Source organism: Vulpes lagopus, chromosome 2 (assembly GCF_018345385.1).
Source record: "Vulpes lagopus strain Blue_001 chromosome 2, ASM1834538v1, whole genome shotgun sequence".
NCBI classification, from domain to species: domain Eukaryota; kingdom Metazoa; phylum Chordata; class Mammalia; order Carnivora; family Canidae; genus Vulpes; species Vulpes lagopus.
In genome coordinates this window covers 153,982,721-154,001,781 of record NC_054825.1, presented here as the reverse complement: position 1 = coordinate 154,001,781, position 19,061 = coordinate 153,982,721, and the positions used below count along the sequence as shown (strand labels likewise).

The window sequence follows — 19,061 nt, the reverse complement described above, 5'->3', positions numbered from 1 at the left end:
CAAACCCCGCGATACTTCACCTTTCCCTCAGGTCCGCCCTCCCCAACGCCTGGTTGACCTGGAACGTTCTAAACCCCTGCGCACGCGCTCTGAGGCCCTTAACGTCCGGGCTCCGCCCTCCCCTGGCCGTGCCCCTTCCCGTCTGGGAGCTTCCCGTCGCCACGCCTTGCCAATCATCCACTTCTTCCCCAGGGCGACCCCGCAACAGGTCTCTGATTGGCTGGTCATGGGAGGCAACGCCGAGGAGGGTCGGTGACGATAGGCTGGGAGCCAGTTCCGCCTACTGGCAGTTTGCGTGGAAGGTGATTGGCTGGCGCCTCCGTCCAATCAGCGGTGGGCTGTCGGATTCAAACCGGGATCGTTGGGCCTGCGGTCGGTTGGTCGCAGTCGAGTCGTTGCTTCGGCCTGACGTAGACGTGTGGCCCGCTGCGCCCGCTCTTCGCGCCCCGTCGCTCCCGCCGCCCGCACGATGGCCCACAAGCAGATCTACTACTCGGACAAGTACTTCGACGAGCACTACGAGTACCGGTGAGCACTGCGACTACCGGCCTCGGCCGCGAGGCTGGGCGGAACCGGAACCGGGGTCGGCGTCGGGGTCGCAGCGCGCCGGCGGGGGTTCGGGTCGGGGCCCGAGGGCGGCGGGGCACCAGGGCCCCGGGGCGTGCGGACCGGCGTCCCCGCGTCCCCCGCCCTTTGTTCGCGGTGGCCGGGCGGGGCCGGGGCAGTGGGGCCCGCTTCCTCCCTCCCTGCTGCGCCCTGGGGGGCTGCCGCGGCGTCGGAGCGCGGCCCGACGGCTGTGGGTAGGCGCGGCTGGACCCGGCGCCAGCCCCTGGGGGGAGACGGGCCGGGCGGGCTGGGACTGGGTGGGGCGGGGGAGGGGCTGCGGGCGGGGTGGGGCTGCGGGGGGCACGCTCGGGGCGGGGGCGGGGCCGGGCGGAGAGCGGCCCCTCGGGGAGTGTTCCCGGAAGCATGGCTTGACCCAGGCCGCATTTCCGGTCTCCGAGACCCGGTCCCCGCGCGGGATCTCGGGACGTGAGCGTCGGCGCTGCGGCCTTCGGGGGAGCGTGTGTCCTGAGTAGCCCCGGGCGCGCCCGTCACGTGGACACCGACCCCGGCGTAGTTGGGGAGCGGCGGCCCCGCGGAAGGAACGGGGGCTGAGGACGTGCTGCAGGCGGACAGCGACGTGGAAGGCAGAAGTGAGGCCGTTCACGGGGCATCTCAAGGAAACGTGCACAACACGTTCCCACCAGTCAGGCTTTGCGTCAGGATGACGTCAGTAATTAGTGTTGGGGGGGTCGGGTGTTACGTGTAGGCTTTCAACTGTTTGAGGGGTCAGGGCCCCCAACCCCGTGGTGGTCAAGGGTCAACTGTAGTTCACTGGAGTTGGTAGAAATAGCATAATTCGATTTGGAGGTCTCAGGGCAGATTCAAAAACATGGTGGTAGTTCCAAGGCTCACTGCTTCTGTGTGAATAATACGTACGGGTATTTAGTTCACTGTCACCGACGAGGATGTAAGCTGACGACCGTCTTAGTGTTGATGTGTAATGAGTTCAGTTTTCTGACAGGAAATGTGACCGACCAGATTCCCCTTTTCTGCCCCCCCCCCCCAGCCAACTGACCCACAGGTAGATACTTCGTACTGGTCAAAAGATTTGGTTAGTGTCGAGAACTCCATAACTTCATATTGCCACTGGGAATAGTAAAAATGGGTTTGGGAATTGTGATTGATAAAGGCCTTTTTACTGCAATTAAGAGGGATGCAGACTTGTCTTTCAGAATTTACGAAGTTATAATAGTTGTACACGTACAATGTATACGTACATTGAAGAGAACATCTTTTCTTTAAAATAACAACTTAAGGTTTTGGACATAAGTCGTTTGGATAGAAGTCAGTAACTTCTGAAAAAAGTCTTTGGGCATGCCTGGATGGCTCAGCGGTTTTGCCCCCGCCTTCCGCCCAGGGCGTGATCCTGGAGTCCCAGGATCGAGTCCCACAGCCCGCTCCCGGCAGGGAGCCTGCTTCTCCCTCTGCCTGTGTCTCTGCCTCTCTGTGTCTCATGAATAAATAAAAATTAAAGAAGTCTTTGAGGTGGTTAGGTACACCTATATTTGTGGGACTTGAGTTTTTTACTTTGTATCTGACAAAGCAACTTGTACAGTATACAGGACTCCTATCTACTATAAATCTATAATGTTGAGTAGTGGGACACCCAAATTAACAAATTAGATATTTTGGGGGCACCTGGGTGCCTCAGTTATGTGTCTGCCTTGGGTTCTGGTCATGATCTCGGGGTCCTGGGATCAAGCCCCGCATGGGACTCTGCTGCTCTCTCCCTCTGTCCCCTCACCCGGCTGGTGTTTGTTCTCTTGCTGCCTCAAATAAGATTTTTTTTTTTTTCCCAAATAAGATCTTTAGAAATCTTTTTTTTCTTTTATATAAAAGGCAGCATGGGGTTTAGTTTTACAACCAGGAACCATCCTCAACTTATGCTTCTGTGGATTTAGATGGGTTCTCTAGCTCCCTGATGCCATTCGTCTGATTCATAACCAACAGGAAAGAACAAGGAAAAGAGTTAGGCATGTTCTCTTTTGAGGACAGTTTCTATAAGTTGGTGTATTTTCCGCTTATTTCATATTGGCCAGGATTTAAGTCAGAAGGGGTAGCTGTGGCGGGAGGCTGGGGTGTTTTAGATAAACCACTTAGTTTTTGGAGATTCTATCCCTGAAGTCTCATAGAGAAGGTGAATCCTAACAAAATGCCTTCTGTATTTGGACTGTATATTCTTTTCTCCCTAATTTTGAATATTTGGCTTTCAAAACTCAGAATTAAAGGTGATAGTCCTCAAGATTGATACCAACAGTAATGTAAAAAGAGTTGCTTTAAAGATCTTTATTTTGAACTCAGATACTAAGTATTCTGAAAATGCATTTATAAAGTAATAATTGTAGGAAAGGTGGATACTAATACTTGGCTCTATCTCAACAGGCATGTCATGTTACCCAGAGAACTTTCCAAACAAGTACCTAAAACCCATCTGATGTCTGAAGAGGAGTGGAGGAGACTTGGTGTCCAACAGAGTCTAGGCTGGGTTCATTACATGATTCATGAGCCAGGTAAGTGTGGCCATTTAGGAAAGCATCAACTGAAGTAAAATAGTAGTGGTTTTGGCTGTTGGAGGTTAATAATACTGACATTTAGTGGTATTCCCAAAGTAACTCTAGTAAGTGTGATTGTTCTTTAAATGGCTGATTCCTTTCTTCCTAGGAAAAATTCCAATTTTGTAGTGAATACCAGGAATGAAAGTAATACATTATTCTCTTGCAGAAAGATGAGTTAAAAAAAGGGCAATTGTTTTAAAATATGTCATTATAAATAGTATCTTATTTTGCCATAATTATTGTCCCCTCTTTGAAAACTAAGAACTTATTTTTAAGACCCTTTAAGTGTCCTTAAGTTCTATGCATAGAAATTAATGCAATTTGAAGTGATTTATCTTTTCCTTTAGCATTCTATTTAAAGGATAATTGGGTTCTACCACGTTAAGCTGGAATAACGTAACATAGTAAACCGTGGTATGTGTGTTATGCGTTAGGAGTGTATTATTTTGTGGATTTCACCAGAGTTTCCCAGATATGAAATGGTCAACTAAAACTCGTGGGGTTAAATTCTTTTTTTTTTTTTTTGCATAATGAATAAATCTAATTTATAGTGCTTTGAGCAAATTTTGAGGGCATGCTATAGAAACTGAATCAGGTGGAATTAGAGTGATCTTGTTTTCTGCTTTTGTTAAAGTGGCAGTACCCTCAGAAATGGACTTAAAATTTTTTTGGGACTAGGGGCATTTAATCCTATTAGGTCAAAAGCTCTTTGTCCAGCTAGTACCAGAGCACGTGAGGAACTTTGCTGTAGAATCTGGGACTCCCACCTACTTGAAATAATCTTTGGGGATGGGCCCTTGGGATCTGCACTTTCTACAAGGTGGTGGTTTTTGAATTTGATTAGGTGTCTTTTCTACACAAAAGTGATACTCTTTTCCCTTTTTTGCTGGAATTGAGATTCTAAAGGTAGAAACCATTCTCCCCAAACTCTTCTCTACTTAGGATAAAACTAAAACATTGGGGAATGTTATCAGGTGGTTGTGTTTATAGTTGGCAGTGACTTTTGACAGTTGATCTATTTTATTTGGATCAGCTGAGGATTTTGAGTTTTTGGTTGAATGAATGAAAATTAAATGTATTAAAATTATATAAAATATTTTGTTTCCACAGAACCACATATTCTTCTCTTTAGACGACCTCTTCCAAAAGAACAACAAAAATGAAGTCTTTCTGGGGATCGTCAATTAAATCTTTTTCAAATTTAATGTATATGTGTATATAAGGTAGTATTCAGTGAATACTTAAAATGTACAAATTGTTGATCCATACCTGTGCATGAGCTGTATTCTTCACAGCAACAGAGCTCAGTTAAATGCAACTGCAAGTAGGTTACTATAAGATGTTCAAGATAAATTTCTTCTAGTCAGTTTTTCTCTTAATATAAGTGCCTGTTTGACTTTGTCTGTGTTACTTTTGTTAAATAAAGTTTGTATGTTGCATTTATTATTGACTTTATTGGGGTATATTTTCTTAATGTTAATTTGTGTGTAGTGAGGTGGTTAGAGGATTTCAGCTCTTACAAGTTTGATCCGGAGGAAATTAAAACAGTAAGATTAAATGAGTTTAAAATAGCTTGGCTTGGGGAGGAAACCACTTAATTCACATACGAAGTAATAGTTAATAGAGAGTAGGTTTATTTTACAGCTCTGCTGCTAGTCTAGTTCTGGAGAATTGTGCAGTTGGGTGGGAGGACTGCCCCAGGTGGTGGCCGTGGGGGAAACCTCTTAGCCCCCGTTTCTCTTTTTCTACCTGTTCCCAGTCCAGATGTTTCCACTGAGTTGAAAAGCACCATCAAACACCAGCTCCTACACAGTCGGTGTCTGTTAAACTGTCTTCTCAGCTATTTAACATTCCTGAGGTAACACACACACAGCCTATTTTATCTGCTGTGCTGGAGAAAACCCTGAAATTAGGTGCGCAGAAGCAGGGAGTCTGGTGCCAGTCTGGTGGTCCTCCATAGGCTCGCTCCTGAGGAAGGGGCGGGGCGTCTACAGAGACACTGGTGCTGAGCTGCAGCCCAGGGCCCATCCCCGAGAAGTCCCTGGGCTGGCAGGCCGCAGGGGAGGGACAGCGAGGCTAACTGCTTCACCCCAGGCCTGTCGACAACCTGCTGGGACACCTGCAGAGGAGCGCACACCGGGAGGGCAACAGGCGCTGCCCGCGCGTACCGGGCGGTCTGAGCCCAGGCCTCCGTGCGGGGCAGCGCTGACGTTCCCAGGCCCCGCCGCGCTCCCCAGTGTGTACCCCCCATCCCCCCCCGTCCCCCGCGGCCCCACACCTGCTGGGTCCCTCCGACCCCCCGCCCGGCCGCACCCCTGTCCCCACAGCTGCAAGCGCTGGGCGCTCCGCGCTTACAGCCGAGAGCTCCTGCCGCCGGCAGTCGAGTGCACCGAGTCCTCGTGGCCTCCTGGCTCTGCGGTCCCCGTCCGCTTCCGGTGCCCCCAGCCCCGCCGCGTCCCGGGGCCGTCTGCGGCCGCCGCCGCCGCCGCCCGGCACACTAACGGCCGGAAGCGAGGAAGCGAGGGAGCGCGGGGCGGGGCGGGGCGGGGCGGGGCGCGTTTCTGTGACGCACTTCCTGGCGTCCGCTCCGAAGGCGGAAAAGCGGGGAGCGGGAGCGTCGCTCGTCCGCGCCGCCAGCCGACGGGGCGGCTGCTGGCCTCCCGGGCCGGGCCTCCTCCGAGCCGCGCGCCATGGCGTCGGAGGGGCCGCGGGAGCCGGTGGGCGAGGTGAGGACGGCGCGCCGGAGTGGGGGCGGCCGCGGCTAGCGGGGGCTGGCGGCGGGCCCCGAGGGGCGTCTCGGCTCTCGCGCCCCGAGCTCCCGCCAACGTCCGCCGCGGCGCTGGACGCGCTGGGCGCGCTGGGCGCGCTGGGCCCGCGGGCCGGACCGCTAGGGGGAGCCGCGGCCGCCGCGGCGCTCGGGTCCCTCGGTGGCTCACGGAGCCGCTCGCCGCGGGCCGCCGCGTGACAGCAGAGCGCTGACGCAACTTTTTAATCTGGGAAGCGTGATGGCCGCGAGCCCCGGCAGTGCGTTTGGCAGTCTGGGCGGCCGCGCGGTCCCCGGAGATGCGGGGTGACAGCCGAGGAACCCTGCCGGCTGTCCTGGCTCCGTCACCGGTTGGATCGTTTGCCCTTCCCACCCCCAGCCCCTCACTGCACCCCCTTTTTTAGGAGAAAAGCATCAGAGCAGAAGTTGGCAAACACAGTCTCGTCGTTAGGAGGACAGACGCTCTGGGCTTTGAACCGCAGACGTCACTGGGCTTGGCATTTCGGGGACTGCCGGAACCCGGCTTGCTTCGGCTTGTTTGTTCATCCTTTATCTGCGAATGTACTAGTCAAAACCATCTCTCCCTTTTTTCCTCAGGGCATCAAGTTGTCAGCAGATGTCAAGCCGTTTGTCCCCAAATTTGCAGGGCTCAGTGTGGCCTGGGCAGAGTCTTCGGAAGCACGTGTGTTCCCCGGCTGTGCAGCCACCTACTACCCGTGTGTTCAGGAGCTGCCCGTGCCCGAGTACGTATCCCTCTTTGTCTTGTCTTCTTCCCGGATGAACCACGCTGCACCTGACGGGGTCGTGTTCCACCGGAGGATGCTCCTCCCCAGGGAGGGGCCCAAGCCTGGGGCACAGCCTGTGTCCTGCACCGGACGCGGAAAGGTCACCTCCTCACGCCCATGTGGTGGTTTTGGGCCAAGAAAGTGTGGAGGCTGCAATGCACTCGCTGGTAGGAAATGCAGTTTCAGGGTTCAGTCGTGCATGGGGTCTGGAACTGCATCACACATCTGGCGGAGACGAGGTGGCTGGGGTGCAGAGAGGACACGGGGCAAGGACAAGTCCAGGGAGATCAAGGGCTAACATTGTAAAATCTTGCAGCCCTGGCTGCTCCTTTGTTGGATAGTTTCCAAAGAATTGTGCACTTTTCTTTAAAAATGTCTCCTGGAGATGGAGTCTAGAAGCTTGGGTTATAAAATTTTTCTCGAGTTAAAAGGCTTATGTTGGCTTTTCAGTTTTTCCTTCACAAGTTTCATCTTTTGGGTATTGACAAAAATGGTTTCTGTCATTAGCTGAATTTAGAAAAACATGTGTTAAAGCTCTCGTGTCATCGTACAGAGTACATGTAGATTTTTTTAAGGTATGCGTCACCTTCACGCTTATGTAAGAATCTTTGTCTTTACATTTCTTTGATGTGGGTCATACTTGTTTCTTTTTCATGTCTGCATGGTGTCGAATGAAAATAGATCATGCTTCCTATAAATTGTAGATTAGTATTCACAAGAGTGAAATTTAGAATGAATAAGAAAATCATAAAGTTGTTTGGTGTACTTAGGTTGTATTTTTTGAAAGTGTTGAAGTTTTGCCTGTACATGGGTTGCTAGGAGTACTCGAGTTTTCCACTTTGATTTCATCCTCTGTTAGAGGAAGGTTGGCATGGGTCTCACTTGAATTGTTCTACCTTAGGTGGTTCGTTCACAAAGTAAAGTATAAAATGTAGTTCACTCAGTGACGGGGATTCGAAGCCATCTGCTGGGTGGGATTCCAGTTACCCAAAATAAAGGTGGAAAACATTCCTACGGCTGAACTAATGTTCTGGCAGTAGCCTGAATTGAGACGAATCAGAAGCTTCAGGATGTGCACTGCCAAATTTAAAAATTAGGTTTCTTGACCTCTTACTCTTTTATAGCTTTGATTTTTTTAAAAATTATTTATAACCAAGGAAAAGATTGGCTGACAATATACCTGGCCAGCAAGAAAATAAGGAGAAAAGAGGCATGTACGCAGAGGGGCAGGATTAGGAGGGACAGGAGCCTTGGAAAGGGATGTATTACGTAATGAGAACTGAGTATCTAGTCCTTCCTGACGGAGGCCAAGAAGTCTTTGGCTGAGCCAGGCTTCCCGGAAATGGAGATCTCCTCTAGCATTTTCCATAAGGAACATAGGTCGTCTTTGCTGCCTGTCCCACTGCCAGTCCATAACGTTGGCAGGAGGTGTGATGTTATTTTTGCACCTGAGAAACTGGGGCTAGAAACGTGTGCTCAGTCGTTGAGGTAGGCAGTGCCCAGAGCAGAGTGAGTATCTGTAATTCTGACCTGCCCTCAGTGGATCTCCCCAGAGCTGCTGCCACCTGTGGCAAGTGTTTGCAGAACAGTTTGGCAGGTGGCAGTGTACTGTCAGCAGTGGGTGCCTCTGAGTGCAAATCCCTCAGCTGTGAGAACGAGGAGTCCTGGTTGCAGTGTGTCTCACTCAGGTCCGCTTGGTGGCTGGAGGAGCAGCTGGAGCCTGACCTGTCCTGGCCTGACGGCAGGGACTGGGGGCAACGTTGTGGGGCAAATGTCAAAGATAAGGGATTTAGGGAAGTGCTGGGGGGGACAACTGCTCAGTGCAGCTGAGGAGACTAAGGGTGTGGGGTAGAAGTAGGGAACTGCCGGTCGTGCCTTAAATGTGTGGGGACGCTCCCTCCCGGCTTCTCACTCAGCTTGTAGGGAGAAGAGTTCGAAGGCGAGGACTGGGTTCCAGGCACTGAAACTAGGGAATAAGATACGGGAAAGGAAGGCTCCATGGTGACCCGTGTGGATGCTAGTGGAAGAGGCTGAGGATGTGCAGAGCGGTGGCATCACTCCTGAGGATGGGGGTGGGAAGAGGGGCCCTTTGGGGACTCCACGTTCAGCTTGGACTGCAGTCAGTGCTGGTTCGAGGGCAGTGTGACCTGTCAGTTGGAGAGCCAGGCCCAGAGCTGGCAAAGGTGCAGGGTGGCATGTACATGTATGAAGTCCTGAGCAGAGCGAGGACAGGCCTGGGTTCGGAGTCTGACTGGAGAGACTGGGAAAGTGCCGAGGAGGGCCCTCTCTGGACGAGCCATGGAAGGTGAGACAGGATTGGCAAGTCTAGGCCAGTGGAGCTTTACAAGTGATGGGACAGAAGGGCCAGACCCGCAGATGGTGTGGGGAGGAGGCCACTGGGCTTGCAGGAAGGATGTCCTGGAGACTTGGGACTGCGGGTGGCGACGGGGCAAGGAGACAGAGAGGTCGGGGGGGGGGGGCGCTGTGTGGGTACAGGGTGGGGGGTTAGCTGCAGGAGAGGTGGGGGCTGGGTGAGATGTGGGGCATGAAGAAGGTATGCTCTGTGGTTGAGGAAAATCTGGGCCATTTGTGGCAACTGGAATTTTACAGAAAAGCTGCTTGAAGCCCCGGCAGGTGCTGTGCATTATCGCTGTGACTTACTGTGTGTCTCTGTGTGGTGGTCTCTGCATGTAATTGTGTTGTCCTTGGATGGAAGGGAAAAGTACCAACTTCTCAGAGGAAGAAGGGCCAGTGATGACTTGTCCAAAGTGGACGACTAGATACTGAAAACAGCCAGGACCCGAACCGAGGGCTCTGGATTTGCGGTTGCACGTTTGCTGGATGACACAGTCTCAAAACTGTGGGGCCTGGCCTTCCTTTCCTCCCTTACCTCAGTTTCATTGGTCTGTTCGTTTGACCGGTTTTTGGACTTGGGATTTCATCTTATTTACTGTGTTTTGCTATCACCTGCTTTTGCCCACCTTCTCTTGTGAAGAGCAGAGTCTCCACCTTCATCTGCACTCCCATTAGATTTTCTGAGCTTCAAATAAAATGAAACGGATTTGCGTTTGGGAGCAGGATGAAGCTTTGAATCTTTTTTTTTTTTTCTGCAAAGAGCAGCACTAGGCCACATGTACTGAAAAAAGTATAGTAAAAGGTTTTTCTTGGTTTTTCTTTAGGAATACTTAATTACTGGAATTAGTGAAGGATCTTACTGGGTGTGAACTTATTATAAGGTGTTGTGGGTTCATAGATAGCAGTAGCAGGCTGTCCAGTTAGGCCCTGTGTGGCTGTGAATGCAGGGAACATTCTGGTGTCTGGCCTGGTCTCAGGTCTGGCCTGCTCATCTGGGTGCTGTCTCCTGCAGTCCAGACCCATTCCTGCCCCAGAACAGAAATACGTCTTTCATGTTGCCTTTGCTTGTACCTCCTGGCTATCCGGAAGGTGAGGTCAGCTGGGATGTCTCATCATTAGCTCTGATTTCCAGGGGACCAGCACCCTTTGGGATTCCTTTGATGCTCTGGGATGTCACAGAAACATCTGGTACTCATTCGTGGGAATGAGAAGGGCATGTTTTGTGTCTTAGCTCCTCTGCTCAGCATTTCGCCATTGTATCATCTTTTGTCACAAGAGGATTGAAACCTCTAGCTGAATACCAAATTTGATTACAAAATCAGTGTTAAATTATATTTTGGTTTAGTCTCACAGTTTGAGCAAATGGGGTGATGGCAGCATCCACAGATGGTGGCCGTCTTGTTGGCAGGTTGCAGCTCCTAGGCCACCATTTGTGCAGGGTCCCCTTTGCAGCTCTGGCCCTGCAAGGCAGAAAAGCACAGGATGTGGAGGTTGAGCTGGAGATTGGATGGGACAGTGGGGTCTCTGTAAGAGCCCCCTCTGCAGAGAGAATGGTCTGGATGGCCCTTTAGGCCAGGGTAGTGGTGGGAGGCTTTCCCAGACGTCTAACTGTGCATGAGAAGCTGCTGAGACGTCCCTGGGCTCTGCTCCTGCGCCCTGTGACCCAGTCCTGCCGTGGATACTTCACCTTAGTAGTGAACAAGGAGTACTGGCTCTGCGTCTTTCTGTGCAGGGCAAGAAGGAAACACTAGGAGCTTTCCTTGTGCTATTAGAGAGATTTCAGTGCTAGAACGAATGACCTCAAAAGTTTAAATTGCTTTTTACAGGATAGCTCTTTGGTTTGTGGTATGAAATTTTCCACTAAAATGTACCTTTCTTCAGGGCGCTGGGTGGCTCAGCGGTTGAGCGTCTGCCTTCAGCCCAAGGCGTGATCCTGGAGTCACGGGATCGAGTCCCACATTGGGCTCCCTGCAGGGAGCCTGCTTCTCCCTCTGCCTGTGTCTCTGCCTCTCTCTGTGTGTCTCTCATGAATAAATAAATAAAATCTTAAAAAAATAAAATGTATCTTCCTTCTTTAGGCAGAAGCTCTACACTGAAGATGTGGCCTTTGGGGCTTCAACGTTTCCACCTCAGTATTTATCTTCCGAGCTCGCTCTTCATCCATGCAGTTACTCGCCTTACCCCATGGAGTGTGCACAGAGTGTCTGCCCAGTGCCTGGGTCCCAGTATGCTTACGGCCACCCCAGCGGTTACCGAGGTTTTCAGACCATGAAGCCACGAAGCGAGCAGATGTGCCCTCTCCCACAAGACACGAAAGCTCTGTTTAAGGTTAGCACACCATGGTGCTATTGGTTACATTAGCATTTACAGTGTAAAGAGCTGCTTCATTCTCACGTGATACTTAAGTATTATTTAAGTCTTTTGTGTGTATTTAAGAATTGAATTTTGTTTAGCCTTTTTCAAAATGGTCACTGGGGATACTTACGGATTTGCAATTTTAAGCCTTTGTGCTAGTTTTCTTAATTCATGTGACTTTTTAATTTTTCCTGCAGAAAAAAACATACGAGCAAAAGTTTGACAGCAAGAAGGCCGACGGATCTCTGTCATCGGATCTAAAATCAGTTAGAGGTTCACATCCTATATCCATTCACGCTGACAGTAATTTGAAATCAGGTGAAAATGACAGACTCCTCTCTGATGTTCTATTGTCCTACCCCGCCTACCCCAGAAATGTCACTGTTCTTTGTTCATCTGCTTCTTTGGACTTGCTCGAGAAGAGCAGAGGCCATTGGACTCCACTGGGGTCTTCTGCCCCGGGAGGGACCTGTTCTGGGGGCGCTCTGTGATGTGCACGCACGTGTGCAGGAACCAGCCCAAAGTTAACATGGCAAGTAGCTGACACCCACAGGCCTCAAAACATTTCCTTAAGCAAATCACGGCTGCATCCTTTGTATTCTTTTTGACCATGTTCATTGCTAAAATCACTTCTCTGGTATTCTGTTGGGACGTTTTTTAATATGTGAGAGAGTTTGTGCTTTGAATCCCATCCTGAGCAATAGCAAACCTGAGGCAGTGTAGTTACTTGGGGGACGTGGCCTCTCTGGCCTTGGAAACTACTGTTTCAGGCTCTGGCTGAAAGCTAATGATTCCACGTGGTGTCTTGCATTCTCCTGTAAGTTAGGTACTAGCGCAGTTTAATGGCTTATTTATATAAATAGTTAACACCTTTGTAATAATGCATTTTCTGGGAATGCCCAGCTTATTTACATGTATACTTATTTGGTATACAAATTTTTCTCTTTGTGTTGACTTCACTCAGAAATCATTTGGTGCATGGAAGTGTGAAAGGAAAGTCAAACAGTTTACTGTAATAACTCTCTGCCCTCGTGATTAAATGCGGGGACTTCATGGTATTACAGCCCACGGGAGGATTCATTTGTATTTGAAGGGGAAAGATGGGGAAGAGGTTCCAAGTTTAATTCTTTTTTTTTTTTTTTTTAAATTTTTTTTTATTATTACTTATGATAGTCACACATAGAGAGAGAGAGGCAGAGACACAGGCAGAGGGAGAAGCAGGCTCCACGCACCGGTAGCCCGACGTGGGATTCGATCCCGGGTCTCCAGGATTGCGCCCTGGGCCAAAGGCAGGTGCTAAACCGCTGCGCCACCCAGGGATCCCTCCAAGTTTAATTCTACTCGCTTTCTTCCAAAGTTTCACTCAAGTGTGGAAGATATATCGCTGAAAAGAAGTTAGTTGGCATCTCTCTGAATTTGCAGAACTCTACAGTGTTAAGAATAATTAGATCAGGTTGTAATAACTAGTTCAGCATCTTGAGAATTATGCCCAAAATTTGCGGCGTGCTTTGCTTTTTCCTGCCTGGTGGCCCAGCTGGAACTTGTGGTCATTTCTGTTTTCCACCGTTAGCCAAGTTGGCAACACTAGCAACCAATTCTATTTGGACAGTCCTGTGTTAGTGCGTCAGCAGCAACAGGCTTTCTGCCCCACTGTTGAAGCATGAGTAACAGTTTTCACACGATGCCTGACTTTTCACCCCTACTTTTGATTCTACAGATACAGATGGTTATCATAAACGAACAGATAGGAAATCCAGGATTGTTGAAAAAAGTGGATCTGCCTCCAAACCTGAGTTTGAATTTACCAGGTTGGATTTTCCTGAGCTGCCAGGCCCAGAGAACAGCAAGCTCTCAGAGACACAGAAGCCGCCCAAGTGGGGGCCTCTACGCTCTGCCTCAGCTGACCTTTCTCTTCTCAGGGAGGTGGTGAAACCCACTGTGGTGACAGCAGAGGTGAGTGTGGGGCCTCCTCCTCCTGTCTCCCTTTCTTCTCCGTATGCATTTTTGCAAGTACTTCACAGTACGCTATGTCTTAGTGTGGGGGCCTGTCCAGGCACTTAGAGGACCTTTGGTTTGGACTCTTCCCAGCTGGTTGTAGCCCCTAAGACAGCTATTCTTTTAAAAGAATTACCCAATAAGCTTCCTTGTGCTTGTTAGCTGCCAGGGCGTGGGGTCGGATTCTGGCACAGGTCCCGCTGCTTAGACAGCCCTTGGTGAATGTCTCACTGCCAGCGTTGCATCTGACAAACGTTTATTGTATAGACATAGAGATTTTTAAAATCAGACTAATATTTCAAACTGCACAAGTAGCCTCTGATTTTTCTAGGTTTTTTATCCATACTTCTTTCGTTGATGAGACCACAAACTGAGCAGAAGTCATCATTGTGTGTTTTGTTTGTCACTTAATGATTTAAAAATATGCATTGTTCCACGTTTGGTCTTGGAAGTTTATTCCATCAAGGTTTCAGGAAGAAAGGTCATCCGAGTATAGTCTCTAAGGTTGCTTCTCACAAGTTCCTGCTGAAGGAGGGTGGACAGGCAAGGAGGGGGGTACAGAGAAGGAGGGGGGGCCTCCCCATCCACCTACCTCTTGAGTGGAGCTGGGATTTGGCTTCCTCAGGTGCTCTTGGGTGCCTGGACACTGACGCCCAGAGGCAGGCAGCGTGGCTTGTGGTGTGCAGGAGTTACACCATTCCCCACACGTTAGATGCTATCACACCCTGGTGCTTCCCTGTGGCCGGCTGGCTGACGTCGAGGAATCCGTTTCGTTTGGCAGCTGTGTGACCCTTCTGCTGTGTGCGTGGAGTAGCCGAGCCATTGAGGGGCTCCACGTCCATGTCCCTGGTAGTCACTGTATAGTCTAAGCCCTTGAGTAGTCCACGTCCCTAGTGGCCTGCGGCGGGATGTGACCGACCTGTCTCATCGTGGTCACTGGTCACACACCTGCATCTGGACACAAAATGAGGCCCATGCTGCTATGTCAGTAGGTGTACAAGACTCCCCGCTCAGGATGTGTTCACATTTTTGAATTATGTGTGCAGTTTAATTTTTCTATCTAGAAGAACTTTTTCCTCATTAATCCTAGTAGTATCTTTAAACACAAGAAGAGGGGATCCCTGGGTGGCTCAGTGGTTTAGCGCCTGCCTTTGGCCCAGCGCATGATCCTGGAGTCCCGGGATCGAGTCCCGCGTCGGGCTCCCGGCATGGAGCCTGCTTCTCCCTCCTCCTGTGTCTCTGCCTCTCTCTCTATGTCTATCATAAACAAATAAATAAGTCTTAAAAAAAAATAGACACAAGAAGAGTATTTAAAAGAGAATAAACAGTTGACCTTCTGCAGCACGGGTTTGAACTGCACCAACTGATTTTATTTTTTTATAAACACAGGACAGGAGCGTAAACATGTTTTTTTCTCTTTGTGATTCTCTTAACGTTTTTTTTTTTTTTTTTTTTAGCTTATTTTACTCTAAGGATCTAGGATATGATACATATCGTGTATGGTATGCATGTTAACTCCATGTGATCTGTCAGGGTTCCTGCCAACAGTAGGCTGTTAGTAGTTAGGTTTTTGAGGGGGTCAGAAGTTACATGTGGAGTTTTGACTCGCCAAGGTTTGGCACCCCAACTCCCAGTGCTTAAGGGTCACCTGTAATTGTCATCCAAGGAAAACTGTGTTAAGTACTTAAATCTTTTTTTAGTGGTATGTTGTGGGAATTGAGGGGATGCCCCTCATATTGAGGTTATGTGTATATATGGGTTTGTGTTTTGAGGTTTTAAAACTTGGCATTTTTCTGTGTTACTAAGTATTTTTTGAAAGCCTGTTGCACTGAATCTTTATGTAACTGTTCTGGGACAGGTATGCCATGGTGAGCATGTATATTATATGTGTATATATGTATTTTTTAAGATTTTATTTATTCATGAGAAATAGAGAGAGGCAGAGACACCTGCAGAGGGAGAAGCAGGCTCCCTGCGGGGAGCCCGATGTGAGACTTGATCCCAGGACCCCTGGGTCATGACCTGGGCCAAAGGTAGATGCTCAACCACTGATCCACCCAGACATCCCCATAGCCTGTTCTTTTAATAAATATAATTTATGGGGCCCCTGGGTGGCATTAGCATATATTTTGGAGATTTTAAGAATGGCAAGGGAAGATGTATTTAAAAATTAAGTGATTAGGGCAGCCCGGGTGGCTCAGTGGTTTAGTGTCGCCTTCAGCCCAGGGCATGATCCTGGAGCCCCATGATCGAGTCCCACGTCGGGCTCCCTGCCTGGAGCCTGCTTCTCCCTCTGCCTGTGTCTCTGCCTCTCTCTGTATCTCTCATGAATAAATAAATAAATAAAATCTTAAAAAAAAAATTAAGTGATTATTTTCAACTTGAAATAGTATGATGCTGGTTTGCCTTCTAGGGTGAAGGGGTGGTGAGAAGCACAGATGCAGCGGAGTCTATGACTGGCAGCTCTGTGGCCGATCCCTCCTCATGTACCAGAGGTAAGAGGCACTGCCAGGCCCCCGCTTTCCAAGGTCATTTTTAGCTCAGTACAACAGAAATGTTTTTGGTTTAAAGCCTTCTTTAAGACAGCTGATGGGTTGTGGACAAACTGATGTTATTGTGAGAAGCTGGAAGTAAGTACATGAGATCCCATGTCAGTGTGCAAGGAGTGTAACGTGGGTGCAAAGAATTCTAAATGAGATGTGTCCACTTTGTCCAGTTAAGGGAGGAATTTAATGAACTCTACTGTCGCGCGTCTTGCAGCCTCCGGAAAATGCTGCTGGATGCTCAGGAGGATGAACGCAGGACACTCAGGGGGATGAGCGAAGGGAGGCACAGGGAGGATGAGCACAGGGAGGCACAGGGCCCGTTCCTCCTGTCAAGAAAATGGTTTTGATGCTTCAGAGCCCTGAAAGGGTCTTGGGAGCCTCAGACCATGCTTATGGATCTTCTGGCCTGGCTGTCCTGGAAGTGATATGTTCAGAGAGACCTCAGTAATTTTTCTGAGTAGCTGGTCCTAGCAGAAGACATTTTTACAAAACTCTTCCAGGTGTATTCATAAGTGTGTTTTCTTTTGCATTCTCACGTGTGGCATGTGTGTGGTTCAGTAAAGCCTTCACCTAAGAGGCAGCTTGAATGGCGTGTAGCTCTGGTATGAAAGCAGCCTGACTGGCCTCCTCTCCTGGGGGGATGCCCCAGCTGTCCATGGGGTGCATGGGTTCTGTTCTCTCTGTGGACCTAGGCAGTAGTGCTGTCGTACTGAGACCTGAGCCTAAAGAGAGAGAGATCACCTTTTCCTGGGAAGCTGAAGTCAGTGACCCTTGACTTAGTGTCAGTGCTACATAGCAAGGTTAGTGGGGCTAGCGTGTGATCTTTGTCCTTTTAATTTTAGCTGTAGTGTGTCTATCCACCTGCACACCCAAGTTAAAAAATTGCTTTCTAGGGAAATCACACAGCCTGTAAGTTAATTCAGCCAGTGCGTTCCAAGAAGAGAGCTTAAGCAAATGCTGTCATTTCCAAGAGTGTTCAGAGCACCAGTCTAAATTTAATCATGCTCTGAGTAATGACCTCACGTAATACGTGTTTAGAATTTCTAAGTATTTTTATTTTAATGTTGAGATTGTTCAACAACTTTGGTTATCTTTGAGCAGAGTTATCTTGGACACCAATGGGTTATGTTGTTCGGCAGACATTATCTACAGAACGGTCAGCAGCCCCTAAAAACGTTACTTCCATGATAAACCTAAAGACGGTTGCTTCATCAGCAGACCCTAAAAGTGTTAGTATATCACCTCCTGAAGTTTTATCTTCGGATCTTTCCTACAAAGAGAGACATGTCCACCCAGCTAAAAAGGTAGGTGTCACGTTTGCATTATGTTGATCTTCTGTGCGACTGGATAGTCTTTATTTTTCTCAGATCCTCACAAAGTGTTTCATTCTGTGTTTTACTCGCTCATCTGAATCAGTTGCATTTTTGTACCTTGAGAAAAATAGAACCTCGGTTCGGGAACACAGCTGGTAGCTTTTAGAGCAAGGGAGATATCTGTCGATTTTATATCTGTGGTCTTCAAACACCTGTGAACCATTTTGAAGTCTGTAAAGGAGAGACACTGGTAGAAGTTCACGCCCTGGTATATAAAATCCTACCTTTTTTCTCCTAGCCTTTTCATCTTTTACCTACTAGTCACAATAGCAAGACAGTTGAACTCCACCTCGTGTGACCATCTGGTGTATGTTACTGACTCAGTTCATTGTAGTGTCTAAGGTAGCATCTCAGGGTCCATTTTTCCTTTTCAAGTCAAATAATTTTAAGCTGTCATTTTTATTGGTCCCTAGATTTATTTCTGTAAGAGCCTTTTTTACTGGTCTAGATTTATTTCTTGATTTTCACTGTGTATGGATACTTTTTTTCAGGTTGAAATGTGGCCATGTTTGTTAGTGCAATGATATCCTGTCTTTTTAAGTATGAGGATAGTTTCTGTCACCCAGAGTGTCATAGACCATCCCCCATAAAGGGGAGCTATGTTGGGAGTCTGCTGAGGGAGGGAAAGTGTGCTGCCAACAGTTTCGGTGAGCTCAGACCTGTGTGCCTGTCCTCACAGCTCTGTGAATGATGTGAAGGATGCTAGAGGCTCAGGTGAGACCCACTCTGAGCTCACATGGAGCTGCCAGCTGTGGCCATGTGGGTGCAGGTGTGGGGCAGGTCTCTGGCTGGGGCTGCCCCGCAGCCGCCATCTTGCTGTCTGACCACAGTTCCTGATGCACATTCTTAGAGTTATTATTAACAATTTTGTTTTATTTTCCCAGAACCTTTAAAAAATTATTTTTAAGGATTTTATTTATTTGAGAGAGAGGAAGCGTACATGCACATGCAGGGGGGAGAGGCAGGGAGAAGGAGAAGCAGACTTCCCACTGAGCAGGGAGCCCGATGTGGGGCTCGATCCCAGACCGAGAGATCATGACAGATCATGACAACAGAAGGGAGGTGCTTAACTGACTGAGCCACCCAGGTGCCCCTAACATTGTTTTTTAGTTATAAAAAGTGTAAGAAAAGTTGATTTTAGAAAAGTTCTAAGGTAAAGACAAGAAAATTTAGATTGCCTGGCATCTTAGAATCCAGAGGGTGTGCTGTCATATGTAACGGGAGTGATAGCATCATGATGGTTTCTCCCTCTGAAACTTCGTGTTGTGAGTTTTTATCACCAAAATAGCAAATGAATGTAATACCAACAGAGATCTTATGAACGAGGTCATCTTCCCTTTGTTGTCCACCCTTCGGGAAAGGCTGTGGTAACAACCAGGTGTATGTCCTACCTTGGGCTCCACAGAACGTCAACAAACAGATTTCTCTTGTTTTTAAGTTTTTTTTTCTTTGAAACAAAAATGTGACCCTTCTATACATCATCCCTTCAGAGTTGCCTTTTTCACTTAATAAGTTTTCACGGACAGATCTTGTAGGTCAACAGGTAAACACTGTTTTCAGGAGCCCCTGGAGGGTGAGTTCCTGCCTCAGGTAGGGCAGGGCCCCCACCTGAAAAGGCCTTGCTTTCCTCACGCCTCCATTCTGAGAGAGGAGCATGGTGCACTCAGGGAGGGATCAGTGCTTTGGAGGGGAGCGGTGAGGAGGGACAGGCTCAAGAGATGGGACGG

General features: G+C 48.8%; 2 protein-coding genes across 6 annotated transcripts in view; both read left to right on the top strand.

The window, feature by feature from the left end:
* Positions 1–337: 337 nt before the first annotated feature.
* CKS2 (CDC28 protein kinase regulatory subunit 2) lies at positions 338–4,604 on the top strand. The gene is made up of 3 exons (XM_041746499.1): positions 338–528; positions 2,989–3,116; positions 4,272–4,604. The coding sequence occupies exons 1-3, from the start codon at positions 470–472 to the stop codon at positions 4,322–4,324; spliced, it is 240 nt and encodes a 79-aa protein (XP_041602433.1). The 5' UTR covers positions 338–469; the 3' UTR covers positions 4,325–4,604.
* Positions 4,605–5,750: 1,146 nt separating this feature from the next.
* The window catches only part of SECISBP2 (SECIS binding protein 2), a 46,849-nt gene continuing 33,538 nt past the window's right edge, over positions 5,751–19,061 (top strand). For all 5 annotated transcript variants that reach the window (XM_041746134.1, XM_041746133.1, XM_041746132.1 and 2 more), the window contains exons 1-7: positions 5,751–5,887; positions 6,523–6,668; positions 11,144–11,393; positions 11,618–11,738; positions 13,138–13,373; positions 15,829–15,910; positions 17,063–17,265. In XM_041746134.1, the coding sequence (XP_041602068.1) occupies positions 5,852–5,887; positions 6,523–6,668; positions 11,144–11,393; positions 11,618–11,738; positions 13,138–13,373; positions 15,829–15,910; positions 17,063–17,265 (1,074 nt within the window). In that variant the 5' untranslated portion in view covers positions 5,751–5,851. The remainder of the gene's footprint in view (positions 5,888–6,522; positions 6,669–11,143; positions 11,394–11,617; positions 11,739–13,137; positions 13,374–15,828; positions 15,911–17,062; positions 17,266–19,061) is intronic.

Coding starts and splice junctions, on each gene's coding strand:
- CKS2 (XM_041746499.1), top strand. CDS start 470: ATGGCCCACAAGCAGATCTACTACTCGGACAAGTACTTCGACGAGCAC. Junction 529..2,988: donor GACGAGCACTACGAGTACCG/GTGAGCACTGCG, acceptor CTATCTCAACAG/GCATGTCATGTTACCCAGAG. Junction 3,117..4,271: donor TTACATGATTCATGAGCCAG/GTAAGTGTGGCC, acceptor TTGTTTCCACAG/AACCACATATTCTTCTCTTT.